General features: G+C 43.6%; 1 protein-coding gene across 31 annotated transcripts in view; it reads left to right on the top strand.

Moving 5' to 3' along the window:
* The window catches only part of NRXN3 (neurexin 3), a 1270857-nt gene that overhangs the window by 1202056 nt on the left and 44527 nt on the right, over positions 1–24274 (top strand). For 20 of the 31 annotated variants that reach the window (XM_081172108.1, XM_081172127.1, XM_081172102.1 and 17 more), the window contains one exon: positions 24141–24234. In XM_081172108.1, the coding sequence (XP_081028234.1) occupies positions 24141–24234 (94 nt within the window). The remainder of the gene's footprint in view (positions 1–24140; positions 24235–24274) is intronic. The other 11 variants (XM_081172120.1, XM_081172130.1, XM_081172114.1 and 8 more) reach the window with 1 other exon arrangement.

The following is a 24274-nucleotide window of genomic DNA, read 5'->3' as shown; positions in this document are numbered from 1 at the left end:
GCTTCCAGGACAGTTAAAGGGGTTGTTGTTTCCCACTGAGAGAGAGATAGTTGAGGAGCTGATGTATGTTTTGAGCACCTTGGTACTCGGACGTTTTGGCTCCCAAACGCTGCAAACCCGGAAGTGAGTGCTCCAGTTTGTGAATGTTTTTCAGAAGCCAAACATCCAACTTCCACAGCTTCTGATTGAGTGCAGGAAGCTCCTGCAGCCAAACAGAAGCCATGCCTTGGTTTTCAAACCATTTCGGGAATCGAACGGACTCCCGGAACAGATTAAGTTCGACAACCAAGGTACGACTGTACTTGCTTTTTATTCATTTTAAAATATATTTTTAATGCCATTCCAACTTTTATTTCTCCCTCATGCAGACACTAATATTTTTCGTGTTCTTACCTCTGTTGTATTCGGCAGCAGTTTTAATCCCCTTTACCAGAAAGCGGGGGTGGGTGGGGGAATTCTGCTGAGAGATGGATGTTTTCCTTTAGGGTGATGCTGACTTCAAAAGGAGAACCCGTGACTTGTGAAGGGGGAACATTTTAATCATCAAGAGCAATAATTACTTCACAAATATTATCACGGGTGATAAGGAGAGGCAAGCCTTGCCTATTTTATTTGTTGAGTTTCATTTGCGAGATTTCTGTGGGTGGACTTGCAGTGCTTTTCCCCATTGTGTCCCATATAAGAAGATGACAACATTGTGCAGTTCTGTAATTCCTTTCCAGCAACCCCCGCCTTCCTTTCCTGTGTATCCCTTTTAAAAACAATAGTACTGGTCCAGAGATGGCCTGGAGATGCCAGGCACTTAAGTACTTTCTGGTCTCTCACATCCTGCAGTTGGCAATTCCGTCTCTGCACCAACAAGACCAAATAAGGGACAGGGAAGGGAAGCAAAGCAAAAGGGAGTTGTTTGCTCTATAGCTCTGTACTTGAAAACTGCCAAGCAGGCATCACTTTGTTCTCACTCTAGCGGTGACATTTTAATTTATGAGCTAAGAATGCACTGATTGCCAACTACAAAAATTGATTTGGTTGTTCATCTGATTCAACCCGTGTCAGAGTTTGAAAGTAATTATGATAGTGGAGCTGATAGGCAGGCAATTACATTTTTGTTCTCTCTGTCTCCCCCTCTCCCTCTTCTTTCTCTTTCACAATCTCTCTCTCTCTTTCTCTCTCTCTCTCTCTCTATCCTGAGGTTGTTCTTGCTGGAAGCTTGGGCAAGCATCAGAGCGTGTGATTTTTTTCTCTTTCTCTTAGGCACTGTTGTTCTATAAATTATTCAGCTGCGATCTTAACTATGGTAGGCTGGCACTACACAAACTTCCTTAATTTGGATGTTTATTTCTCTGCTTAGAATCCTAGTAGCATTACCCGTTATGGGAGGGGGGACACACATGTGTAGTGTTTGAGGACATATACTGCTGTGTTATTTAAAAAAACTTTTGGGATGTATGTGCCGGTTGTTATAGTAGTTTATGTCATATATGGCACTTCTAGACACCAGCTTTGCATGATTTTGTAAAAATAAGATTTTATTAAGGCTTTTCATAATACTATAATAACAAATGAACTAATCTGAACAAAAAGAAGAAAGTGAAAAAGAACAATGCAAAGTCCTTTCTCACAGGTAGATCATAACTTTTATCCCACACAGAAAAATGTGAACCCTCCCAGCTCTCACCTGGGCGCTTTCCTTTCTTCTCCCAGCCTCCCACCACCCCACCATGGGAGATCTTCGCTTCCCTGCCTCTCACACAGGGTCTTTCATCAACTCTCCATCTCCATCATCTGTGAGCTTTGCATGATAGTGTACAAGCCACTTTTCAACATATCATGCAAAGCTCGCAAGTGAAGGTGATGGTTGGTTGGTGAAGTAGGTGTCTACTGGTGGGAATATTCCATGAGTTTATGGGATACTCTCACTGATGGACTAAGCAAGATGGCTTTCACCCATCCCCACTACCAGGGCTGGCCCAATACATTTTGATACCAGAGGCAAACCAAGCGGTGCTCCCTTCCCTGTCAGGGAAGAAAGGGGGAGCGAAGATCCACATCTGGAATAAGGAGAGAGTGGATCTGCAACAGGAACAAGAGAAGGAGAATAAAGATAAACAATGGGATGAAATCAAATCAACTGGGTGGGTGCAGAGCCCAGGAGACCCCAGCAGGCAGCCTCTGCCATTTTCTCCCTAGGCGTGGGAGGAGACCAATAGCTTCCTATTCATTTAGAGGATGCTATGGAGGTGGCAGATTTGACCTCATAGGAGTGTGCCACAGCCATTGTTGCCACCATGGCAGTGGTGGGCAATGCATTCCTTGGAAGCGGGATGTGCTGCCCCTCTGGATCCTGCCACCCTCACCTTGCTTCTTGGGTGAGCTAACCCTGCTTGCTATAGCCCCTAGGAGCCATTGAATATTTGCTCCAGAAGGTTGCAGGAGCCATTAGAAGCAGTATGAGAGATAGTCCAGGGGATTGCAGTGTGGAGGCCATCATAAAACATTCATATATAAAATTTTTAAATACCGTATATGCAAATAAACAGCCACGTAAAATGTAGACTAATGAGGATTTTCATTAGAGTTTCTTCCCGCTAAATAGTGCCATTCACCACTCTGAGATATCCTATTGACAAAAACTCAGCCACCCTTGCAGTTACTTCCGGGTTAATGTCAGACAGATAGAATCTGATATTTTCATTGTGCCGTGATGTTAGACTATCAAAAAAAGAGGATTGTACATGTTTCTGTAGCTGGTTGTACAATGGACAGTAGAAAAGAATATGTAAATTTTATTTGCAGCTGGCTCAATGTTTTGTTTTCAATGTCCCTTAATCTGGGTTGAATATTGCGATAAATATATTGCTCACTTGAATTATACAAGAGTTCTAAGTCAATACCAATAGATCTGATTTTGCTATGTAAGAGTTGGAACCATCTGGATTTCTAAGAGTCCTTAAGTAAGTCAGAGAGCAAACTCGAGGGTTGGCAATGAAAATGACAACGCAACCAGAATTTTATAGTGCTAGCCCACACCCAATATTTAATCATGTCTATACCTAGTTCTGCACACATAAAATCAATATAGACTACATTATAGATGGATGCTATCTTCAAGCACACTTTTGTTAGCGCTCACATTAATGGCCTTCCTCAGTTGGTTTTAAATACCAAAATATATCTATGCTCCAGTTCAGAATCCATATACTCTGGAGCAGTGGTTCCCAATTGGTGGATCATGATAGGTGATCATAGAGAATGGGTGACCTAGGACCTGGAAGGGTATCCTATGGGTTAGCTAGTCTAAGAGGTGGCCACAGGGAAGCAGAAGCCTTCCTTTCTGCTCTGTAATTTTGTGCACTCAGAGTAAGTGCACAAAAAAGAGGTCATGAGAGCAAGAGTAGAAGATGATAGTGAACCTCTACATTAGAGTTTCTATATGTCTGGATTTTCCTGGATGTGTCCAGGATTCTAATTATGGAAATAGTGTCCGGGGGGATTTTGGGAAATCAGCAAAATGTCCAGGTTTTTGAAACTTCTCCCCCCCCCAAAAGCTCAGCAACCTTCCTGAAGGAAGCAATACAACTTTTCCCCCAAAAGCCCAAAAAAATTTTGTGTCCAGATTTTTACTTCTTGAAATATGGCAACCCTATTAATCAGAGTAGCCCTAGACATGCATCAGGAAAATCAGTAAACTTGTCCTTTGTCCTTTTAAAATTTACAAATGGAGGGGTGTTAGGAGTCAAATCCCATTAAGCCATGCTTCTTAATTTCAGCTGCTCAGAATGCCAGCTTTCAATGACTAAAACCAGTGAACCCCAGATGAATTTGACCCATGGGAACCTGCAACTTCACTGCTCTTTTTATACATTTGATACCCTGATCCATAGGTGACACTGGCTAGAGTTGACTAAACTCTATTCGATCTGCTGAAACGCTCTGTCACAAGAGACTAGGGCCCTGCAGGACTTGACATCTTTCTGCAGGGCCTGCAAGACAGCTGTTCCACCAGACCTTTGGCCAAGGCACAATCTGACCCCCTCTTTTGGTAATCCTCACAGAACTCTAGCCCAATGGTTGCCATTAATTTGATTTTGAATTGATTTTAGAATGAATTGATTTTAGAATGCTGTGTTACTTTTATTGTTGTTAGCCACTATGAGCCCAGCTTCAGCTGGGGAGGGCAGGATATATATATATATATAAAATATTATTATTATTTTATTATTCTGCACAAGCTAGAGTTGACTAAATCAAAATTCAAGGTGAATTTATGCTCAGGCATATGCAGCTGAAGAAACTGTGAAGGAAGCTCAGGGGGACTTTCACACACCACCAACTGCAGTCACTGAATTTTGCCTTAAGAAAAATGTGTGTCAGTTGATTAAACGTTTGTAGGAATTTATATGGAAGATTCAAAATAATTTCAATAAGAATAGTGAAAAATTTTCAGGGAAGTAGGCTCCACATATATAGAGCCCAGAGTTCTTTCTCTGGGGTAGCTTAGTTCTCAATTGTATAATCTATATCAAGAGGTGTATTTTTTGCAGTAAAATGTGCCTCGCGTGCATCAGAACATGGTGTTCATCCTGAACAATTCAGTTCTGATTTTGTTGCCCGGTTGGAAAACAGTAATGTGGGGGAAGGAGAAACCGTGTAAACCTAAATATTTAACTTTACTTTACACTATCCCTTTTAGTCATGGTTTAAGGCCTAGATCAGCAACTTAAAGGACTAGATTGAGGGTCAGTTGCTATAGTAAATTGGATTTATAGGTTTACTGTCATATAATTCTGCACCACCTTGTACCCTTCGCTGATATCATACTGCAATGAAAAGCAGGTTAAAATATATTAAATAATAATATCCAGGTTCCCCTTCTATTTGGTGCCTCTGAACGAATTTATAGAATGCAGGTATTGCACCCCCCCCCCATCACCACCGTTTTCTTCTTTGGTTCTGAACAGAGGGCATGTTTCTTTTCTCTCAGATCTTCATCTCCAGTTGCAGGCAGCTAACGAAGCCACATCCTGCACCTTGTTGAAAGGGTTGGCAACTTGCAGAGGGAGCCGAATTACAGGGGGAGGGGATAAAAATATAGCTACACTACCCAAGCTCCTTTGAGGCACAGGAAAAGAATGCCAGATAAAAAGCAATTTATGTTATACGTCTGCAAGGTGGCAGGGAGTCAGCAAGTGGAACTTAATGAGCTGACATCTGTCGACAACTCCGCAGTGTCAGATATTAGCGTTTGTTTCACTCATTTGCACATTATACGTAAGTAGAAAACTTAGGTAGAGCAGAGAGGCTGGGGCCCACAATCCAATTTGTTCAGTTCTCCCTGCAACTGCTGAGATGTGAAGTCATCCTGGTACATTCGAACTGCGGAGTTTATTCTCTGCCAAATGCTGCGCATCGTATGATCCAACCAAACCTGTGGGGTCTATATGGACAATGGCTAAGAATCCACCATGACTTGTCAGCTATTTCTTTCTTATCTCCATTCTCCTTTGGCATTCAAGCACCTCGATTTTATAATGGCATTCGTATTGTTTTCCTTTGGCAGACAGAAGATGCTGGCTTCAGCTTTCATGGCTAACAAATTATGATCAGAATTGCTTATAGTTCTACACAAGCACTTCACTCTGTTCTGTTCACTTTGCAAAAGAAAAGCACTGTTGGAAATCTATCACACCTGGACATTACACAGTTGTTCCTTATATTGTGTTTTCCAATTTAGCTTAACATGGCAATGGTATGGCAGTGATAATCTTGTTCTGCTCACAGTATAAAATTAACTCGCTGCATACCCTGTTTTTCATTCTTAAGAAACCTCGGCATTTATAAAGTATTCTTTTCCAGTAAAACAAACTTTTGCAAAATCTGTCACAAGGAAGCAGGCTGCAAAGAACTCACAGGTCTCTTCACTTGGGTTGTATTTTGAGCTTTTTAAATGGTTTTTTAAAAAAAACTCAGATGAACTCAGCATGTTCCAGATGGTGGTTAAGGCCACTTATGTTCTTTGGTCTAACACTCTCTTTGAAAGGTGCATTCCAGCTGAGTGTCTATTGGGCTGTTAAAATCAATTTTGTTTCTTTTACGGTCCCTCCCCCTTGTTTTAATGTGTGCACACAAAAAAGAACTGATTTGTCTTTACTACACCTAATAAAATCCAATGAGGAACTAAATAAATAAGCAAGGAAAATAGCCTTGTTAACCATCACAGGGGGCACATGTTCTGATTAAGTAGGGGCTGCAGAGGAGCCCCATGGAATAAATGTTCACCTGGCCTGCTATGCACAGAACATTTGCTTACTCAGAGGCAAAGTTTGATTCCTGTTTGTCACAGGCTACTTAGATCACTGGGTGTGCTTTATGCTGGAAGTTATATATATATATATATTTAAAAAATACTACTATGTCATAAAATTCTTTACTCATTCAGCCACCAAGGAAGTGGAATTTGAAGTTGTCGTGTCCCCCACCACCACCTTTTTCTCTCTCTTCAGCAATGCACAAATAGGATGTTTGTGTACAGCGCAATCAAAAACCAAGATCCCCCCAGAAGGAGTGAGATTCTTATAGGCAGGTATTCAGCATTTTGCAAGGTGCTGTATTGTTGGGCCCTTGTGTCCTTGGCAAGGAGATGTATCTCCCGAAGCCAGGAGAGACCATGGGCCCCAAAATCCAAAAGTTTGCTTTTTGTCTCCTTTTGCACTCTCCCAGTGACTTCCTCCATGAGGTTGAATCTCCTCCCCTCCTCCTCCTCCTTCTCCTCTGGTCCATCTGTCCACCTGCCTGCCTCCTTTCCTTCCTTTTCCATCCTCCTGCAATTCATCCTCACTTGCTCTCTACATCTTTCTTCCCTCCGAGCTCTGCTTCCACTTCACTCAAACGTCTAATACCACCGCTGGCCGTGAGTGTGGTTTTGGTTTTGCTGCAGGTGCAAGCAAAGGACTTCTTGTGATGGCAGTCCTGCCATTACTTTTCAGACCTCATAATGACTGAAAGGTTGTGTCATTCCAGGTTTTTGCTGTTGGAGAGAATGGCAGAATTGGTAGAACATGTTTGGCAAAATAGGACTATTTTTCAGAGTGGCAAAAAGAAAAGATAATCCACAGAAAGTTCTCACCTGGTAAATTTCATCTTAGTTCTAGCATTTTATTGCATTTCAGAAATCCTGAGTTTCTCTGGCCTTGGGGATGGTCACTGCTTGTCCTTAGTAGATCTCTAAATAAACCAAGAACATGTTCTTAAGGTTCAAGTGTGGGCCAAACAACATGTGACCGTAGCTGTATAGTTCTGTGCTTCAGTGAAGGGTTGCTTTCTCCTCTACAGATAAGTGCCCTCTCTACAAATAAGGACCCTGGTGGTGGGGAACTTTAACATGAAATGAATGGGTTCAGGTATGAGACTGGGGCCACACTGAGGTCTCTGTGCCCCATCCTGGAGTCCTGATTGGGATCAGCTTATTCGTACTGGTACTGTAATTTATGACACACATAAACCCCACACTGCACTGAAGGGCACAACTATACATTTGAGGTCACAGAGCTTCCATTCAGCTCATGAGTGGCTGGGCTACCTATGAAGCCTTCTTTCAAAGTGTGTGTTTTATATGTTGATGAGGGGTATAATCTGTAAAGGTATTTTCAGGAAATAGTTTCATATGTTAATTTGCCTCCCGAATGCAAAGATAGTTAGGAAGGATTTATTCTGCATTTAAAGGTGTTTGGAGACTCACCCTGGATGCTAATGTGTCTGTCCTCAGAGTGAAGGTATTTAAACACTGTGTCCCAGGAGTGTGTTAATGTGTACAGAGCAAGTGAATGAAGTGCAAGGAATGATAAACTGAGCTGGCAGCACGTTGTTCTGTTTAAGATTTAAGTCTGGGGAAGAAGCAGCCTGCCTGTGCATTATGGTGAATATTCAAAGGTAGATGTTTATCTTATTGGACTCTGAGGAACTTTGAAACACTAGAATTAAAAGGGGCATTTTAAAGCACATTTATTAAAAGCTGTTGTACTTATGTTGTTTTATGAATAAAATTCTTTACCACATAAACTTTAAATAAAGCAGTCTTGGCACTGGGAACTATTTTCCACATAGGATATTTCTTCCCCAATTATACCAGGATGAAAAGTTCCACACAGCAACACCTGATAATTCTTATGCCATATATTTGATAGTAGTCATTAGTGTTGGGGTATATAAACCACTTTTTAAAAACTAAGTTGGATACGTTGCATATATGCTAACAAAGCAAAACTCGGTTTAAAACTTTAAACTTTGAAACACATATTCAGTGCTTTTTAAAAACCTGCCAGTTTAAGATCTGAGTTAAGACTACCTTATATAGGCTCAAGCTCTACAAAGCAGCGGAACTAGAAGCCAACACCGATGCCTTAACAGATGTGCCCCATGCTCAGCCATGATGTTGTGCACTATCAAAAAATGTGTTTGCTTACAAATGGCACTCTGTGCACTCACACTTTCCATTGGACCTTCAGGCCCAAATCCTGGCGGGGAGCTGTTCTAATAAGGGAGTCGTACGCTCCCTATAACTAGCCTTGCTCAGCAATCTTGCTGCAGCTTTGAGCCAGTTGAAGTTTCTGAGCACTTTTCAAAGGCACATCTAGAGAGCATCACACTGGGGATGGGTGGCCTAAAGAGGTAACTACCATACTTCTTGTGGCACTCACCAGATGCACTTGTCTTAGACATTACCTGGAGTTGAGTCCTCTTTGGGAATTCTTATGCCTGGAAGCATTTATAGGAGTAAGGCTTCTTTAAGAGCTGGTCCGGAAGGAACAGAGTGAAGGGGTGTGGCCAAAGCAGAGAGGGAAACAGGAGGAGGTGGCTCAAGAGGAAAGTCTTTTATGTAGGGCTGCCATACTTCTGGATTTTCCCGGATATTACCTGGATTTTAATGGCGGAATTGACATCTGGGGGAATTTCTGAAAGGTGGCGCTTTGTCCTGGATCTTAGGCAAGTCAATCGAAAAATCGCCTCTTTTTTTGAAATAAAAAGCTCAACAACTTTGGGGTTTGTCTGAAAAACAGGTCAACAATTTTGGGGTCTTCCTACAAAAAAGCTCAACTATTTCCGGTGTGTCCTGGTTTTTTACTTCTTAAAATATGGCAACCCTATTCTATGTGAAAAGTAAATAAAACATTTGTTGTTAGCTTACAACAGCTTCCATCTTTCTTCATTACTGCAAGGAACAACTCAACATTTCCAATGCAAGGTTGGTAGTAACAAAGGAGCAGGGTTATTTTCAGGGTACTGGAACTGTCTGCTCAAAGAAGGTCATCATTAACTCTACCTACCTGCCTGCCTGCCTGCCTACCAACCTTTTGGCTATCTCAGTTGGTAGAGCATGAGACTCTTAACCTCAGGGTCATGGGTCTGAGTCCTACACTGGGCAAAAGATTCAGGCATTGCAGGGGGTTAGACTAGATGATCTTCACGGTCCCTTTCAACTCTACAATTCTATGATTTCCCCCTCCTCAATTCTAGGGGGCTTGGGGTTATGGTTATGGGGTTTGTTTGTTTATTTTAATACTGATCATCAACCAAGTCCTCTGGATGGTTGTGTAATTTGAGTTTCAGAGTGGAGTTTATTTTATTATATTATTGTCTGATGTTGTATGGCTTCATGATGTTTTGAACGGTTTTAGCTTTAAGGCCTTTGGATAATGATTCCTTCCGGGGGGAGGGGGGACTATGATACATTGGATTGATTATATTCCTGGAAGCCCTCCTGGGCCCATAAGATAGGGAAGGGTATAAATAAAATACATATGATTAAATAATACAGGGACACGATTTTAGAAGATCTTCTGCACTGGCCCCAAAACAGGGAAATTTAATTATGCTTAGACGTGCTGAACTGTGACAATTTAGTTATGGCTAACTTACACCTCATTAATTTAAATGGGACAACGGCCTCACTAAATTGCGCTGGAGTGGGATAACTGTGTGAAAATAAGCCCCCTTTGGGTGCTCAAATTCAGACTCAAAACCAAATCATGGCACTTTGCAGAATAAAGCTGCAGTTCTGTGCTCATCTGTTTAGGTTTAGGAATGGACAAATCAGTCTGTTTCTGATATGTGCTCCTTTCATGTGATTTAAACACACACGCACAAAACGCAACCAGTAAATACATATTTGAACATACCCAATCCTATACCTATTTCCCCCCTCAAATTATGCATTTTAGACACATTTTCATATGTCATTTGAGCTGAGAACTGTGTCTGATTCTGGACATTTGAGAAGTGTATAATTTGGAGAACGCCATTCCAATCTGCACGTTGATGGAGCTGTACAGTTCTAATCCAGAAGCGCATATGGCAAGCTTTGCATGCACAGTGCAGCATTGGGCTCATATTTGTTTTTCAGATGGCAGGCAAAGCCACAGTTGGAACTTGAGGGAGTGTATTTCCCGGCCTGGTTTGAATGCTCAGTTTCTGATGTAAAATGAAAAAGCCTTTTGCTTGGGCATGCAACCATTTCTCTCCTTCCTTCTTGGCATACTTGAATATGCAAACTGCAAGCATTCTGTTAACCATGGTTTCCTATTTCATCTGAACCAGGAAACTGTGGTTGCCAGCATTGGAGCATGCCAAGATCATAAACTATGGTTAGAAGTTGCTGTAATATTCAACCTTACTCCAGAGCTGACAACCATAGTTTTCAGGCTCAGATGAAATGGGAAACTATGTTTAAGTGTGTTCAGGGCATAGCTGTCAACTTTTCCCTTTTTTTAAAGGGAAAACCTATTCGGAATAAGGGAATTTCCCTTTAAAAAATGGAAACATTAACAGCTATGATTCAGGGGCACTGAGAGGATGGGAGGAAAATAGTTCTGTGCACTGGCACAAGGTTCATTTATGCCTCAGCTTATTAAGACAACATATGATCATCTGAACAGAACCATTGCCTGTCTTCCCCAGGGACCTTTCTAATGCCATTACTAAGACAGGGCATGTTGTGTGTTTGGCACTATAATCACAGCTCAGCTGGAAGAAGGGGAGTGGTTGTAGATGGTAGAAAATTCTGTTATTTAAAAATATAGGCCCAATATATATTAATGAAGACATGGGGAGGGTACACACTGGTTCAAACTGCATATATGACTGACTATGTCTTTCTAATGCACAGTGACCTAAATTTATAGATTTTGGTGCCTTTTAATTTAGCCATTAGAAAAAGAGCCAATGCGTCACAGAGCTCCCAAGCCTTAAAAGATGCCATTAAAGCCACTGCACTGTACTTAGTTATTTATTTCTCTCTCTGAACGATCTAATCAATAAGAGAACAAAATCAAACACGGTTCCCTCCTCTTGAAGAGAGAAAAGACAAGCTAAATAAAGATGTCCAGGAGACTGGGGCAAAACATGCCAGCAAAACGACATATTGATTTCCAGCAAAGAAGGAGATTGTAAATGAAAAATATTCTTCTGACACAGTTATTAAGCACAGGGCTGACACAACAAGCAGGGAGGCTGATTTCTCCCACTGGAGGCTGAGTACTGAAAGGGCAGCTGATGCTGGTTCTTAGGCTAGATGAGCCTCTGGCTTTCAGAAATCCACACCGCCCTGTGCTAAGCAAGTAAGGCTCAAGTCCTGGGACTTTGGCTTTCTCATGTTTTCAGCTTTCAGTGATCCGTGGATCAGCAGCAACCTTGGGGTTACAGGGCCAGCAACCCTGCAATCCCCTTCTAGCCAGATAGTACTTCTCTGTTGTGTTCAGCTGCACAATGTTGCACTAGTGATCATAAACGTGCCTGGGTCACACTTGAAGCATCTCTTTTGCTTTCCTATCCACTTTTTCCTGGAATCTCAGTATAAGAATTCTCCCCACCTACCCGTGTGATTCTCAGGCTGAAAGCCAAGTTGGAAGCCTAGATTTTGTAGTAAAGCAGGATTTTTTGTGTGTATGTTTTTTACACTATAAAGATATTGACTTTCCAGTGGCATCCTGCAGAAAACACAAAGTTTAAAGCAGGACTTGCATTGGAAAACCCTGACTCAGTCATGCTAAACTGCTGTATGTGCTCCATAAAGTATGAAGCTATTCCAAGCCAGCTTTTGAAGCCACTTCTCCCTATGACTCCATGATCAAAATCCAGTTCCCACCTCCAACATCATACTGGCTCACATTGAGCTGGTTTATGTAGCATTACCTAGAAGTAGTTATAGCAGTAGCATGAATAACTTGGTGGCACATCTTCTTTTCTCCTTTCTGCCAGTGAAGTGCATCATTCAGTATGTGGCTATTAACTGCATTGAGGTCCCAGAAGCTGTCTAGGTCTCTGCAGATCTCACTACAGATGCAATCCATAAGGTCTAAATTCAACCATTACCGTGGTCAAAGGGGCAGGGAAGGAGGAGTGAGCCACATAGCCTCTTTTCCGGCTTGTAGGTGGAACATGATCCAGCTCTAAATCACATCAGGAGCTGCTAAGCTATGTCTAAAGAAGAAAAGAAAGAAGCTTGAAGTCGGTTTGGATGCAGCCGTGTTTGTGTGTGTGTGTGTGTGTGTGTGTGTGTGTGTGTGTGCGCGCGCGCGCGCGCATATATCTGCTTGTGTGTGTTAGAGGCAGAGCGAATGTGTGTAATCAATAAACAAGCAATCTAGATTCCCAGAGATGTATGTTTTATTTATTTATTTAGCCCCTAAATAATATGTAATTTCTTCAGGCCAAGAAATAAATTGAAAGGATTTAGAGGGATTTGCTTATCAGCGGAACACCACATAGCATTACATCCCTCCTGCTTTTGGGAAGGTACATTGAAGTTTGGTTTAAGCTGCTGTGGTTCAATACTCCTCTTTCCTCTGTCAGGGTGCCTTGAACAACAGACAGATTAATCCTCCCCTTCTTTTTCTTCCTCCTTTTTTGCAGTCCCTTCTTATTTAGATTTCCTTGTCTTCCTTGCTCTAAACAGAAGAGAGGACCTTTCGGACACCAGAAAGCCTGACATCCCTGCCCCCACTTTCCATTGTCTTCTGAATGCTTAGGGCTCAGAATGAAAAATTATCCAATACTTGACACGCAATGTGATCCAGAAGCGGGTGGCTTTTCTTTTCCAGCAGTAATGAACTACTGAATCTGTTCTGCAATTGTAGTGCCCAAAGGCTAATTCCAGCTTGCGGTGCACCCCTCCCCCCCTCTCTTTTAAAACAACACTTGATACAAGACTTACTTGATGCACAGATGGAGTGCAGAAACGAAGGCTGATTTACTTCCCCGTTTTTAACTTGTGTGGCTAGTTATTTAATCTCTTGTCTGCTGTGGTAATGATTGAGTGGCTGATTTTGTTACAGTAGGTAGCCCCATTGTGAACCCTACTTAATGATATAATTTGGCAGCAAGTGTGGTTTCCATTTTTACGTCCAGCAGGGATCACATACGCAGGAAATGTAAGGGGTGGGAGTTTTTCAGAGGATGGAGTGATAGTTCCTTTGTTGTTGTTAACTCAGGTTGATGTGGTGAATGAAGGGCATGCTGGTTAATGACTGGCTTCCAGTTAATCAGGATCCTGGGCTTATAAGAGATAATTTGTTCCCATGATGAGACCTCTTGCAGTGACTGCCTTCCTTAAAGAGAAATGTGAATGACAGGAATTCTGCCCTTGGTATTTCTCTTGGCTGCTCTGTTGAGGGGCTGGAGAAATGGGGAATGGTTTGCTTGTTTTTTTTCTCCCAGAAGAAGGGCTCTGCTGGGTCAGAGCAAGGGTCTCTCTAATTCACCATGTTGCCCCCAATCCAGATGCCTTTGGACTACTTACAAGCAAGGCATGAAGGTAACAGCCCTAGTGTTCAGGGGTTTACTGCCTCCCAACATTGAGGTTCATTTTAGCTATTAGAGGAAGTACTTTGTCAGACAGTGACATTAACTTAGTAAAGCTCAGTTGGACAAATTCCTAGAGATAAAACTACCAATAGCCCTTGTGATTTTAAATTGGATCAGAGCCACAATATCCCTGAATGCCAGTGGGATACCAGTGGGAGAGAGCTTCTGCACTTATGTCCTGCTTGTGGGCTTTGCAGAAGGATCCTTTGGGGCACTGTGGGAAACAGGACACTGGACTTGAGGATGGGGAAAAATTCCTTTGGTTTGCATTTTAACGTGAGCCTACAGAAGTCATACTTTCTGAACCAGTGCATGAATGCAAATGCATCTCTCCTTTGGAATTTGCACTTCTTCAAATTTTGCAGTTTAGTTCCCCCACCCAAAAATGCGCCAAAAAAAGCATACATTAAGGGGAAAGTGTTATGACTAAATAATATTTTAAAAATTCATTTCATTGGGGAAATTACTTGCATACACACACACACACACACACACACACACACACACACACACATCTCTCTTAGGGAAAAGTGCTTAGATATATTAGGAAACATTCAATATGGACTCCTGCTCCAACTTGCCATGTAATTTGTATGTCTACAGAGCTTTGGGATGACAATAGCTTAGGTTCCAGTTCTTGTCCTACTAACATGTTAAGTTTAATTTTAATTTGAAACGGGTCCCAAATATTTTCCCAGTTTTGTCATGCCACCTGAGCATTCCAGATGCCCCATTCTCCTTACAATCAAAAAATTAAAATCATGTCATTGTTATAAGTAATTATACCATTATGATAAGCAAGATCTAGTCTCTTAATTTACTAGAGTAGAAAATTAATGCATGGAAGGAACACTGATATTCCTGGATGTAGATAATTTAACATGGCTAAATTATCAACAGCAAAGGATGCTCAAGATAAAATCTAAAACTACTGTACATCTTTAGGTAAAAGGGGCTAAATCACAGAACTATCAAGTTGGAGAGGACCTGTAGTCTAATGCAGGATTAGACCATCCCAACAGATAGCTCACAGCTTGTGCTTGAAGGGCATAGTTAAACTATAGAACTCACTCCACAAGAGGCAGTGATGACTAGCAATCTTCTTGTTGTTTAGTTGTGTCCGACTCTTCGTGACCCCATGGACCAGAGCACGCCAGGCACTCCTGTCTTCCACTGCCTCCCGCAGTTTGGTCAGACTCATGCTGGTAGCTTCGAGAACACTGTCCAGCCATCTCGTCCTCTGTCGTCCCCTTCTCCTTGTGCCCTCCATCTTTCCCAACATCAGGGTCTTTTCCAGGGAGTCTTCTCTTCTCATGAGGTGGCCAAAGTAGTGGAGCCTCAGCTTCAGGATCTGTCCTTCCAGTGAGCACTCAGGGCTGATTTCCTTCAGAACGGATCGGTTTGATCTCCTTGCAGTCCATGGGACTCTCAAGAGTCTCCTCCAGCACCATAATTCAAAAGCATCAATTCTTCGACGATCAGCCTTCTTTATGGACTACCACTCTAGATGGCTTTAAAAGCCAATTGGACAAATTCATGGAGGAGAGAGCTATTGATGGCTACTAGTCGTGATGGCTATACCCTTTCTCCACAATTAGAGGCAGAAATGCTTCTGAATACCAGTTGTTGGAAACCACAGGAGGAGAGAGTGGTCTTGTGCTTGAACCCTCCATGGGGGTTTCCCAGAGGAATCTGGTTGGCCACTGCAGGATCCTGGACTAGATGGGCCATTGGCCTCTTATTAGGCTCTTATTGGGTTCTTATGAGAGCCCAGAATTACTGTTTCTGGTACCCAGTTCCATTGACAAATTGCTCTTTTGCTTAAGAAGTTCAGCCAAAATCTACCCTCCTGTAACTTAAGGCTGTTAAATCTAGTCCTTTTCCTCTGGGTGTTTGCTCAGGTGTTTGAAGGGCATTTTCACATCCCCTCTGAGTCTACTCTTCTCTAAGCTAGACAGTTCTTTCAAATTTTCATCATATTGTTTGCCATACCACTGTGATCTTCTCTCCCCTCCTTGGAGTTTGTCATAGAATCATAGAATCCTAGAGTTGGAAGAGACCACAAGGGCCATCGAGTCCAACCCCCTGCCAAGCAGGAAACACCATCAGAGCACTCCTGACATATGGTTGTCAAGCCTCTGCTTAAAGACCTCCAAAGAAGGAGACTCCACCACACTCCTTGGCAGCAAATTCCACTGTCGAACAGCTCTTACTGTCAGGAAGTTCTTCCTAATGTTTAGGTGGAATCTTCTTTCTTGTAGTTTGGATCCATTGCTCCGTGTCCGCTTCTCTGGAGCAGCAGAAAACAACCTTTCTCCCTCCTCTATGTGACATCCTTTTATATATTTGAACATGGCTATCATATCACCCCTTAACCTCCTCTTCTCCAGGCTAAACATGCCCAGCTCCCTTAGCCGTTCCTCATAAGGCATTGTCTTTATCCTTTGTTAAGTTTGGTGACCAGGACTAAATGCACTACTTCAGATGAAGCCTGACTAGTGCAGAATAAACTATTACACGGCATGACTTGGAAACTCTTTCCATTAATGTAGCCAAAAATCACATTAGCCTGCTAACATATCAGTGGCATCACTTATTTGTTGCCATTTTTCAATGGTTGTTTTTTTTTAAAGTGACATAAAGGGGGAGCCAGCCTTTGTATAACAACTCCCACGAATCTTCCTTCCATTGAAAAGCAGCATTTCATCACATTCTGAATAGACTTGCTGTCAGATGGATGAGGAGCATAAGCTTATTGATGTTACTTGCTTTTAAAATGATGCATGGGCTGCAGCACAGAAAGAAAGGCAGGAAGAAGCTGCAATGAAGTCAAAACTAAAATCAGCAGTGTAGTTTGGTAGTGGAGGGGAGCAGAATTTCCACCAAGTGCCGTGTTCTAAAGGGGAGTTTTGGATTTTCTTGTTCAGGTAAAACTTACGGGGGAAGGAAAAGGAAAACAAAGTCAATATGAGGGATGTGTAGGATTAGGAGAGAGCCAGGACACCATGTTGGAACAGGTCATTTCCTACTTGCAACCTCTCTGCACATTGCCACCGACTGGCCCTTTTGCTTCTACAACTAAGAGCACAATACAGAATTCCTAAGGTTGGGGGTGTGGCGGTGTGCGTTTGCTTTCTCACCCCCACATTTTCATCAAACATTGCCTAGAGAAATACATCTAAGATGTCCTGTCTCAATTACCTACTTCGGTTTCAGAGAAATGAACATTAAGATCCGTATCCAGATACGCATGGTGTTTATAGGATATGCATGATGGAATGGAATGCTCAGGTGGCATGGCACAATCAAGGAAATATTTGGGCCCAGTTTCTAAGTCAGTGTTTCCCAACCTTTTTTGGGCAAAGGCACACTTGTTTCATGAAAAAAATCTCGAGGCACACCACCATTACAGCCCCGTGACGTCAGCGCGCAGCGTCACGCCGGGAGGGACATGAATTGCTAGCAAATTACATAATCACCTCCTTGAGGGCTGGCTCATCTTCTCCGAAGGCAGAACCCCATTAATTAACAGGACAGACTCATACCATAGCCAAGACGAGGGGGGAAAACCTCAGTCATGCACAGTCATGCACATGTGGGGGCTAAATGAGGACGAAGACCGGGCAGAGAGCAGGGTTCAAATCACCCCACCTGGCCAGGACAATCCCTGGGTGCTCCCTTGGGCCACTCGCCTGACCCACCTCACAGGGCTGTTGTTGCGAGGATAACACGGGGAGAACCACGCGCGCCCCCGGGAGCTTCTTGGAGGAGAAAGCGGGCGATGAATGCAATGCACGAAATATATGAGAGGCGACCAGGTTTTGCAGGTGAGGGGCCCCCGCCAGCCTCCGCTTCCAACACCCGGCGCAACGACGCCGAAGTTTCCCCCCGGGCTCGGCTCGGGGAGCAGCGCTGCTCCCCCCCGGCTCCCCTTCGCCCTCCCGGCTCTCTCTGCCGCCCACTGGGGACCCCCCTCACCTGCCAAGTCCGGAGCGCCGGTGGAAGTTGCATGCATGCATGCAGGGCGCCGCGTTGCCATTGCATTGCACTGCACTCCATGCAACGCCTGCCCGCATGCATTGCCTTGCATGCCCGCCAAGGGGTCTCCCCGCGGTCCGATGCGTCCCCTCCAGCGCGGATGCAGCATTGCAAAAATAAAAAACCCCCGACGCAGCCCTACCTGGGGGGCAGCCTCCGCCTCCGCGGGGATCCCCGGGCTCCATCCTGCCGCCCGATCTCCGCGGGGGCGCAGGCAGGCTGCGCGGGGTCTGCGCGGAAGAGCCCCTGCCCGCCCGGCCGCCGCCGCTGCGCTCATTCCATGGCTGGGAGAAGAGCGCTTCAAACAAAACGCCCGGCCCGCCAGGCCACGCTGGGAAACGTAGTTTGCGCACCCCGCGCGGGCGCGGAGCCCAAGGGCTAGGGGACTACGGATCCCGGCAGCCCCCACGCCGGGGACGGAGGGGGAGAGGCTGGGTGCAGGGATGGAGGGACGGGTGGGCGAGCGAGTGAGTGAGTGGCAGCCGCCAAGCCTTGGCCGAGAGCCAGGAAGGGCCTCCCCGGAGGAGGAGGAGGGAGGCACAGAGCGGGAGGGAGGGAACCCCAGGGGTCATCTAGTGACGGCGCCCCAATCGAAAATTTGACTTAAAAAAAAAAATCTTTCGAATTTTTTAATTTTTCCCGCGGCACACCAGGCAACATCTCGCGGCACACTAGTGTGCCACGGAACAGTGGTTGGGAAACACTGTTCTAAGTAACATTAAATGTAACATGTGAATGCTTAGTAGGACTAGACTTAGTAGAACTGCAACCAAATATGTCCCAATATTCTGGAAGGGGAAAGGGAGACAGCCCTCCTCCTCCCGCCTGCCTGATTTTGGCAATCCTTCCTTCACCCACCTACCTACCTGATTGTAGCGCTCCCTGCTCGCCCCATCTCTGCACTCCTTCGCTTACCCCACCCACCTGTTCTCCACACCTTCTACCTTCAGCTTCCACCTCTGCCTCCTCCGCCTCAGCAGACATATTTCCGGAAAACAGCTTCTGGAATTGCTGTGATGGGAGGAGGAGGAAGAGTAGCGACGCGAAGGGGCAAGGTAGGTTTTGCGCCCGCCTTTGGGTCCCACGCTCTGGTGTGGCCGGAGTGAAGGAGCCAAAATGGGGCGGCTTCTGCCAATCTGGGATGACCCACTTAAACCGGGACACTTGGAGGTATGGCACCTATGCTATTTTCATTCCAAAGCATGGTAAAAATCCAAATTCAAAGGCAAGTCAGGGCAGGAATGAGGGGTTTAGAGAACCTTTTCTAAGAGAATGTAAGCCCCATTTTTTTTTAAAGAATGTAAGGCAGCCATCAGGAACATATTGTGGCACAGTTTCTCTGACTGAGGGAGGGCAATATTTATAGGCCTTTCTCTTTTCCATTCACACTAAAAATGAGAACTCCATCATTCACTGGATGTGTTATTTATAATTTCATAAAGCTGTTCTATGGCAGGGTTTATTTTATCTTGTGCTTAATGCCCATCAAATCATGGCACAGCGAGTGAGTGGGGTAGTCGAAAAGGGACTGTTCTCTGTGGAAGATTTCAGAGACAGCCATTTTATGTGGAACAGAGGGTCAAAGGATATGGATTTGGAGCATAAATTCCAACTTTGGACTGTCAGAAAAGGGAAGAGGGTATGTAATTGTCCTGACCACATCTCGTCATGCTATTCAGAATTTCCTTGCCATGCCCATGATGTATAGTAATGAACACAGATGCAGGACCCTCACAAAAAGCAAGATTGATGAAACCCTTCGAGTGAATAATTAGAAGGTGGTGATTACAGAAACAATAATTCATTAGAGGCAGTTCTGTGAAACTGAGGGAATTTGAAGGTAAATATGTCCATAAATCCTCAAGGTTAGATGCAGACATTTCAGCTTCCTCCTGCTCTAGTTTGATACCAAGTCAATTTCAATAAACACAATGGCAAAGCAGAGGGAGAATAAAAATAATATTATAAATGTGGCAAAAGCTCTTTTAGAGGACAAATGAAAAGTGTTTTGTCTAGGGGCATATTTTATTGGCATTTACTATAATACCTGCCTTTAGTTTTGCAACCATTAATACAGGACTGAGTAATTCCAGCGCTGAGATTTAAAGAAAAATTGAATATAAATATTTCAGAATTGGATGCATTGTCATACCATACTCAACCTGCTATGTATGTAGACATATAAGGCCTACCAGTGAAAACAAAAAAGAAATGAAGTTATTGGTTCTTACGAATAATGATCTTTTAGCTTGCAAACCTGGATTAGCTACCTCATATATTGGTCTGACCCCAGGTCCACTTCTCTATTCAATTGTCTCCCACACCTACATAGTTCCTTCTTCTTCTAGGCACATAGGAAGCTGCCTTATATGGAGTCAGAACATTGGTCCATCTAGCTCATTATTGTCTACACTGTGGCTCTCTAGAGCTTCAGACAGAGGACATTCCCAGCCCAACAGGGATTGCTCTAGGAACCTTAGGCAAGCAAAGCAGATGTTCTACCACTGAGCTATGGCCTTCCCCTAGTTTCTCCTATTTTTCTGTATCCATCTGATCTTAGCCTTTGTCCTTTTATCCCCCTTTCCCTATCCTCTACCATCTCTGTGTGTCTCTCACTGGCTTCCCAGAGCCTCTAGACTCAGCTACATTAGTAAAAAAAAAACAAAAAAAAAAAACCACTAGCATTTTAAGTGTGTTATAAATATGCAACACCAGATGGCACTGTAGAGCACAAAACTTTTCTAAGCTGTTTTACATAAGGGTTTTTTTCTTTTGTTTAAAAAGATTTAATTTATGACTTATTTATAGTGGTTTTTCCCCCTCTGTGTAGATCCACCCTCTGTTTCCCCCTTGATGACAACCTTTCACCATATTTCTTGCTTTGCTCCTCCTGACAGCTAAGCAAATTTGGTTCCCTAACAGAGTATTCCATTCCAACCCATAGGTTCCTCATTTAGGCATTGGTCAGATTGCCCCTATCAAAACCCTTCATTCATGAACACTGTTTTAAAACCTTGCCCCAACATTCTTCATGTGCCAAGCCATTCTACCACTTAGGCTGTTAAATTCTTTTAGCTATGCATCTGTTCTAGTCTCCCAATTTGATGTCTCTATAATTCCGAGTCCACTTGATTTTCCCGGTGATTAGATAAAATACAATATATGCTTTACCTCGTAGGTTGTAATTTAGCTGGTGAGAACACAGAATGATTATAGGGGACAGAGAGATATAGATAGATAGATGATAGATAGATAGATAGATAGATAGATAGATAGATAGATAGATAGATAGATGATAGCTAGATAGACAGACAGACATAATTCTGTATGCATAATTAAAAACAGACGATGGAGATCACTGCAGCTAGCCTTCATCTTGCTTCCTGCATGATCCGTATTTGCAGATTCTGAAAACTGTTCTGAAAAGAGCAAGCATGGTATCTCAAGCTGGCCACTTCAAAATTGGTTCTTTCCAGTGTATTGGTTTCTTCCAGTTCAGGAATTCTTATTACAGAGACCACACACCTTTGATGCCTGCAGGAGCGAAAGAGGAAAAAGGAAAGAATTCCATGTGCGAGCTCTGAGTTCGTGTTGCTGAGGGCAGGGTAATTTGGTAGCCTTGTGCAACAGCCATATAGCCTGTGTCCAGAGGCTTCCACAGAATCTCCCTAATGGTCTCCATTAGTAATTCTACTAATTGCAGCAATTACATGAAGGAGTTGCTGCTGGGGAGAGATGCCATTACACTTCTCCTTAACACACTGTGGTACATGCTGCTCGTTAATTAGAGCAGCCGCAAAAAAAAAAAAAAAAGGATTATCAGCTGGAAAGTGTAAGGAACATGTGCTGCAATTCACTGGGGCCACAGATGCTCTTGATGTGGCTTCAGCTTTTCTGAGCCAGATCTTTGACCCTACCTGCTGTGCTCTGACCATTCTGTTAACATTGCACAGGAATCCATTCTTGTGAATTTAGCTGGGCTGAGTGTTTGGCTTTATGTGGATGTATCTGGAAGGCAATTTTCTGCCTGGCCTATTTAACATGGTGGCACACCTGTCCTGTTCAGTGTACACTCTGTGGCCAGGACAGCTGTCTACCAACTCTATCTGGAACCTTCCTCCCTAGCCACTGTCTCGCCAGAGGGGTACATGCTCTGGTCATCTCCCACTTGGACTGCTGCACTGCACTCTACGTGGGGCCACCAATTAATCCCAAATGCAGCTGCCTGACTGGTGGCTGGGAGCAGCTGCCAGGACCACATAACACTGGTCCTAAAAGATCTGCATTGGCTCCCAGTACGTTTCCTAGCACAATTCAAAACGTTGGTATTGTCCTTTAAAGCCCTTCATGACTCTGGGCCTATATACCTGAAGGAGCATCTCCACCTGCATTGTTTAGCCCGGATACTGAGGTCCAGCGCTGAATGCCTTCTGGTGGTTCTCTCACTGTGAGAAGTGAAATTACAGAGAACCAGGCAGAAGGGCTTTGCAGTAGTTGCACCCATCCTGTGGAATGTCCTCCTGCCAGATGTCAAAAAGTTAAACAACTATACAATTTATTGTAGACATCTAAAGGCAGCCCTGTTTTGGGACGTTTTTGATGTTTGATGCTGCATTTTGTTGGAAGCCACCCAGAGAGGCTGGGGTGGGTGGGATATAAGAAATTTTTTATTATTATTATTATTATTATTATTATTATTATTATTATTATTATTAACAGAAGCTTAACTGCACATGACCAAACTATAGAAACATGGGAATCTGCCTTATGCAAAGTCAGGCTATTGTCCATCTAGTCCATCTAGTTCAGTGATGCCAACACAGGCTGGCAGCAGCTCTCCAGGATTTCAGTCTTATTGGGAGATGCCAAAGATTGAACCGGGGACCTTCTGCATGCAAACCAGATGCTCTACCACTGAGCTACAGCCCTTGCCCAACATGGGAGCAGGGAACTTTTGCCCTCCACTATGGTTCCTATTCAAATCACGCCTGTCCCCAACCTGCAGTTTGCTCCAATCTGCAGCCCCAAGTGTCCAGGTCTGGGGTCTGGGGCAGACTGGCTATTTTAGAAAAAAAGATCATGTACTCACAGGCAAACCACATGATTAACATGCATGTAGTTTGGCCCACAGTCAACATTTTTATCAGACCAGAAGGATTAGCTGCGCAAAAGATTCATTCTGGCAGTCTCTTGATAATAGGATTATATCGTATCTATATTACTTGCAACCAAATTTTACCTAAATGTACCTAGTAACAGAAATTTATGTCCTAATAGCATAGTACATATTGCAGTTCTACAGAACATAAGTGTTGTGTATACAGGGCCAAACTTTCATTTGTCAACAAAAAACCTGCAACCATGCCTACCATTTCCCCAAGCAGTGTTGTTGATGTCACTGAAATTCTGTAATATGGGGATACTAATACTGACCAAACTTAAAGGGTTGTCACAATGGTTTCTGAAATACTTTGAATACTCCAGAAGCACTTCAGGAGCATTAAATATTATAAATTTAAATGGGAGACATTGTGTGGCACCACAGAATTTTTTTAAAAAAACTGGTAGGATGTGCATATGTATGTTAAGGTAAATAATGACAACAATTAAAAGGCATATGAAGCCAGGCATGTGCCATGACAAAACATCTGTGGCAAAGCCAAGTTGAGTTGGCAATAATTCTCCATAGCTCAATACTTGCTGTTGATGGTGCACCTTCTCTGTTGCTTATGGTTATGCTTAGTAGGGGGGGATGTGGGTGGCTCTGTCATCTAAACCACTGGGCCTCTTGGGCTTGCTGATTGGAAGGTCGGCAGTTCGATTCCCTGCGACAGGGTGAGCTCCTGTTGCTCTCTCCCAGCTCCTGCCAACCTAGCAGTTCGAAAGCATGCCAGAGCAAGTAGATAATAGGTACCACTGCAGCGGGAAGGTAAACGATGTTTTCGTGCACTCTGGTTTCCATCACAGTGTTCCATTGCGCCAGTAGCGGTTTAGTCATGCTGGCGACATGACGTGGAAAGCTTTCTATGGACAAACGCCAGCTCCCTTGGCCTGAAAGCAAGATGAGTGCTGCAACCCTTTGACTGGACTTAACCGTCCAGGGGTCCTTTACCTTTTTTACCTATGCTTAGTAGTTATGTTCAATTGTATTCCTGTTTGCAGATTCATCTACTTGGGAGCGTCATTCTTTTTGTCTGACCACCGGTTCTTTCTTTTTGTCTCCTTGTGCTTGTTTCCCTTGTCAGACAACAGATGACCTCATTTCCTCAGACCATTCAGCGGAATGTTCTAATGATGACGAAGACCTCATTGAATGTGAGCAGAGTGTAGGTAAGCCAGGTCAGTCTTATATTCCGCCTGCTTTCTTATTTCATTTTGC

The sequence above is a fragment of the Podarcis bocagei genome (assembly GCF_964188305.1).
Source record: "Podarcis bocagei genome assembly, chromosome: 1".
In the NCBI taxonomy this organism is placed as follows: Eukaryota; Metazoa; Chordata; class Lepidosauria; order Squamata; family Lacertidae; genus Podarcis; species Podarcis bocagei.
Note: the sequence above shows the minus strand (reverse complement) of the source record. Positions and strands in the feature narration are given on the sequence as shown.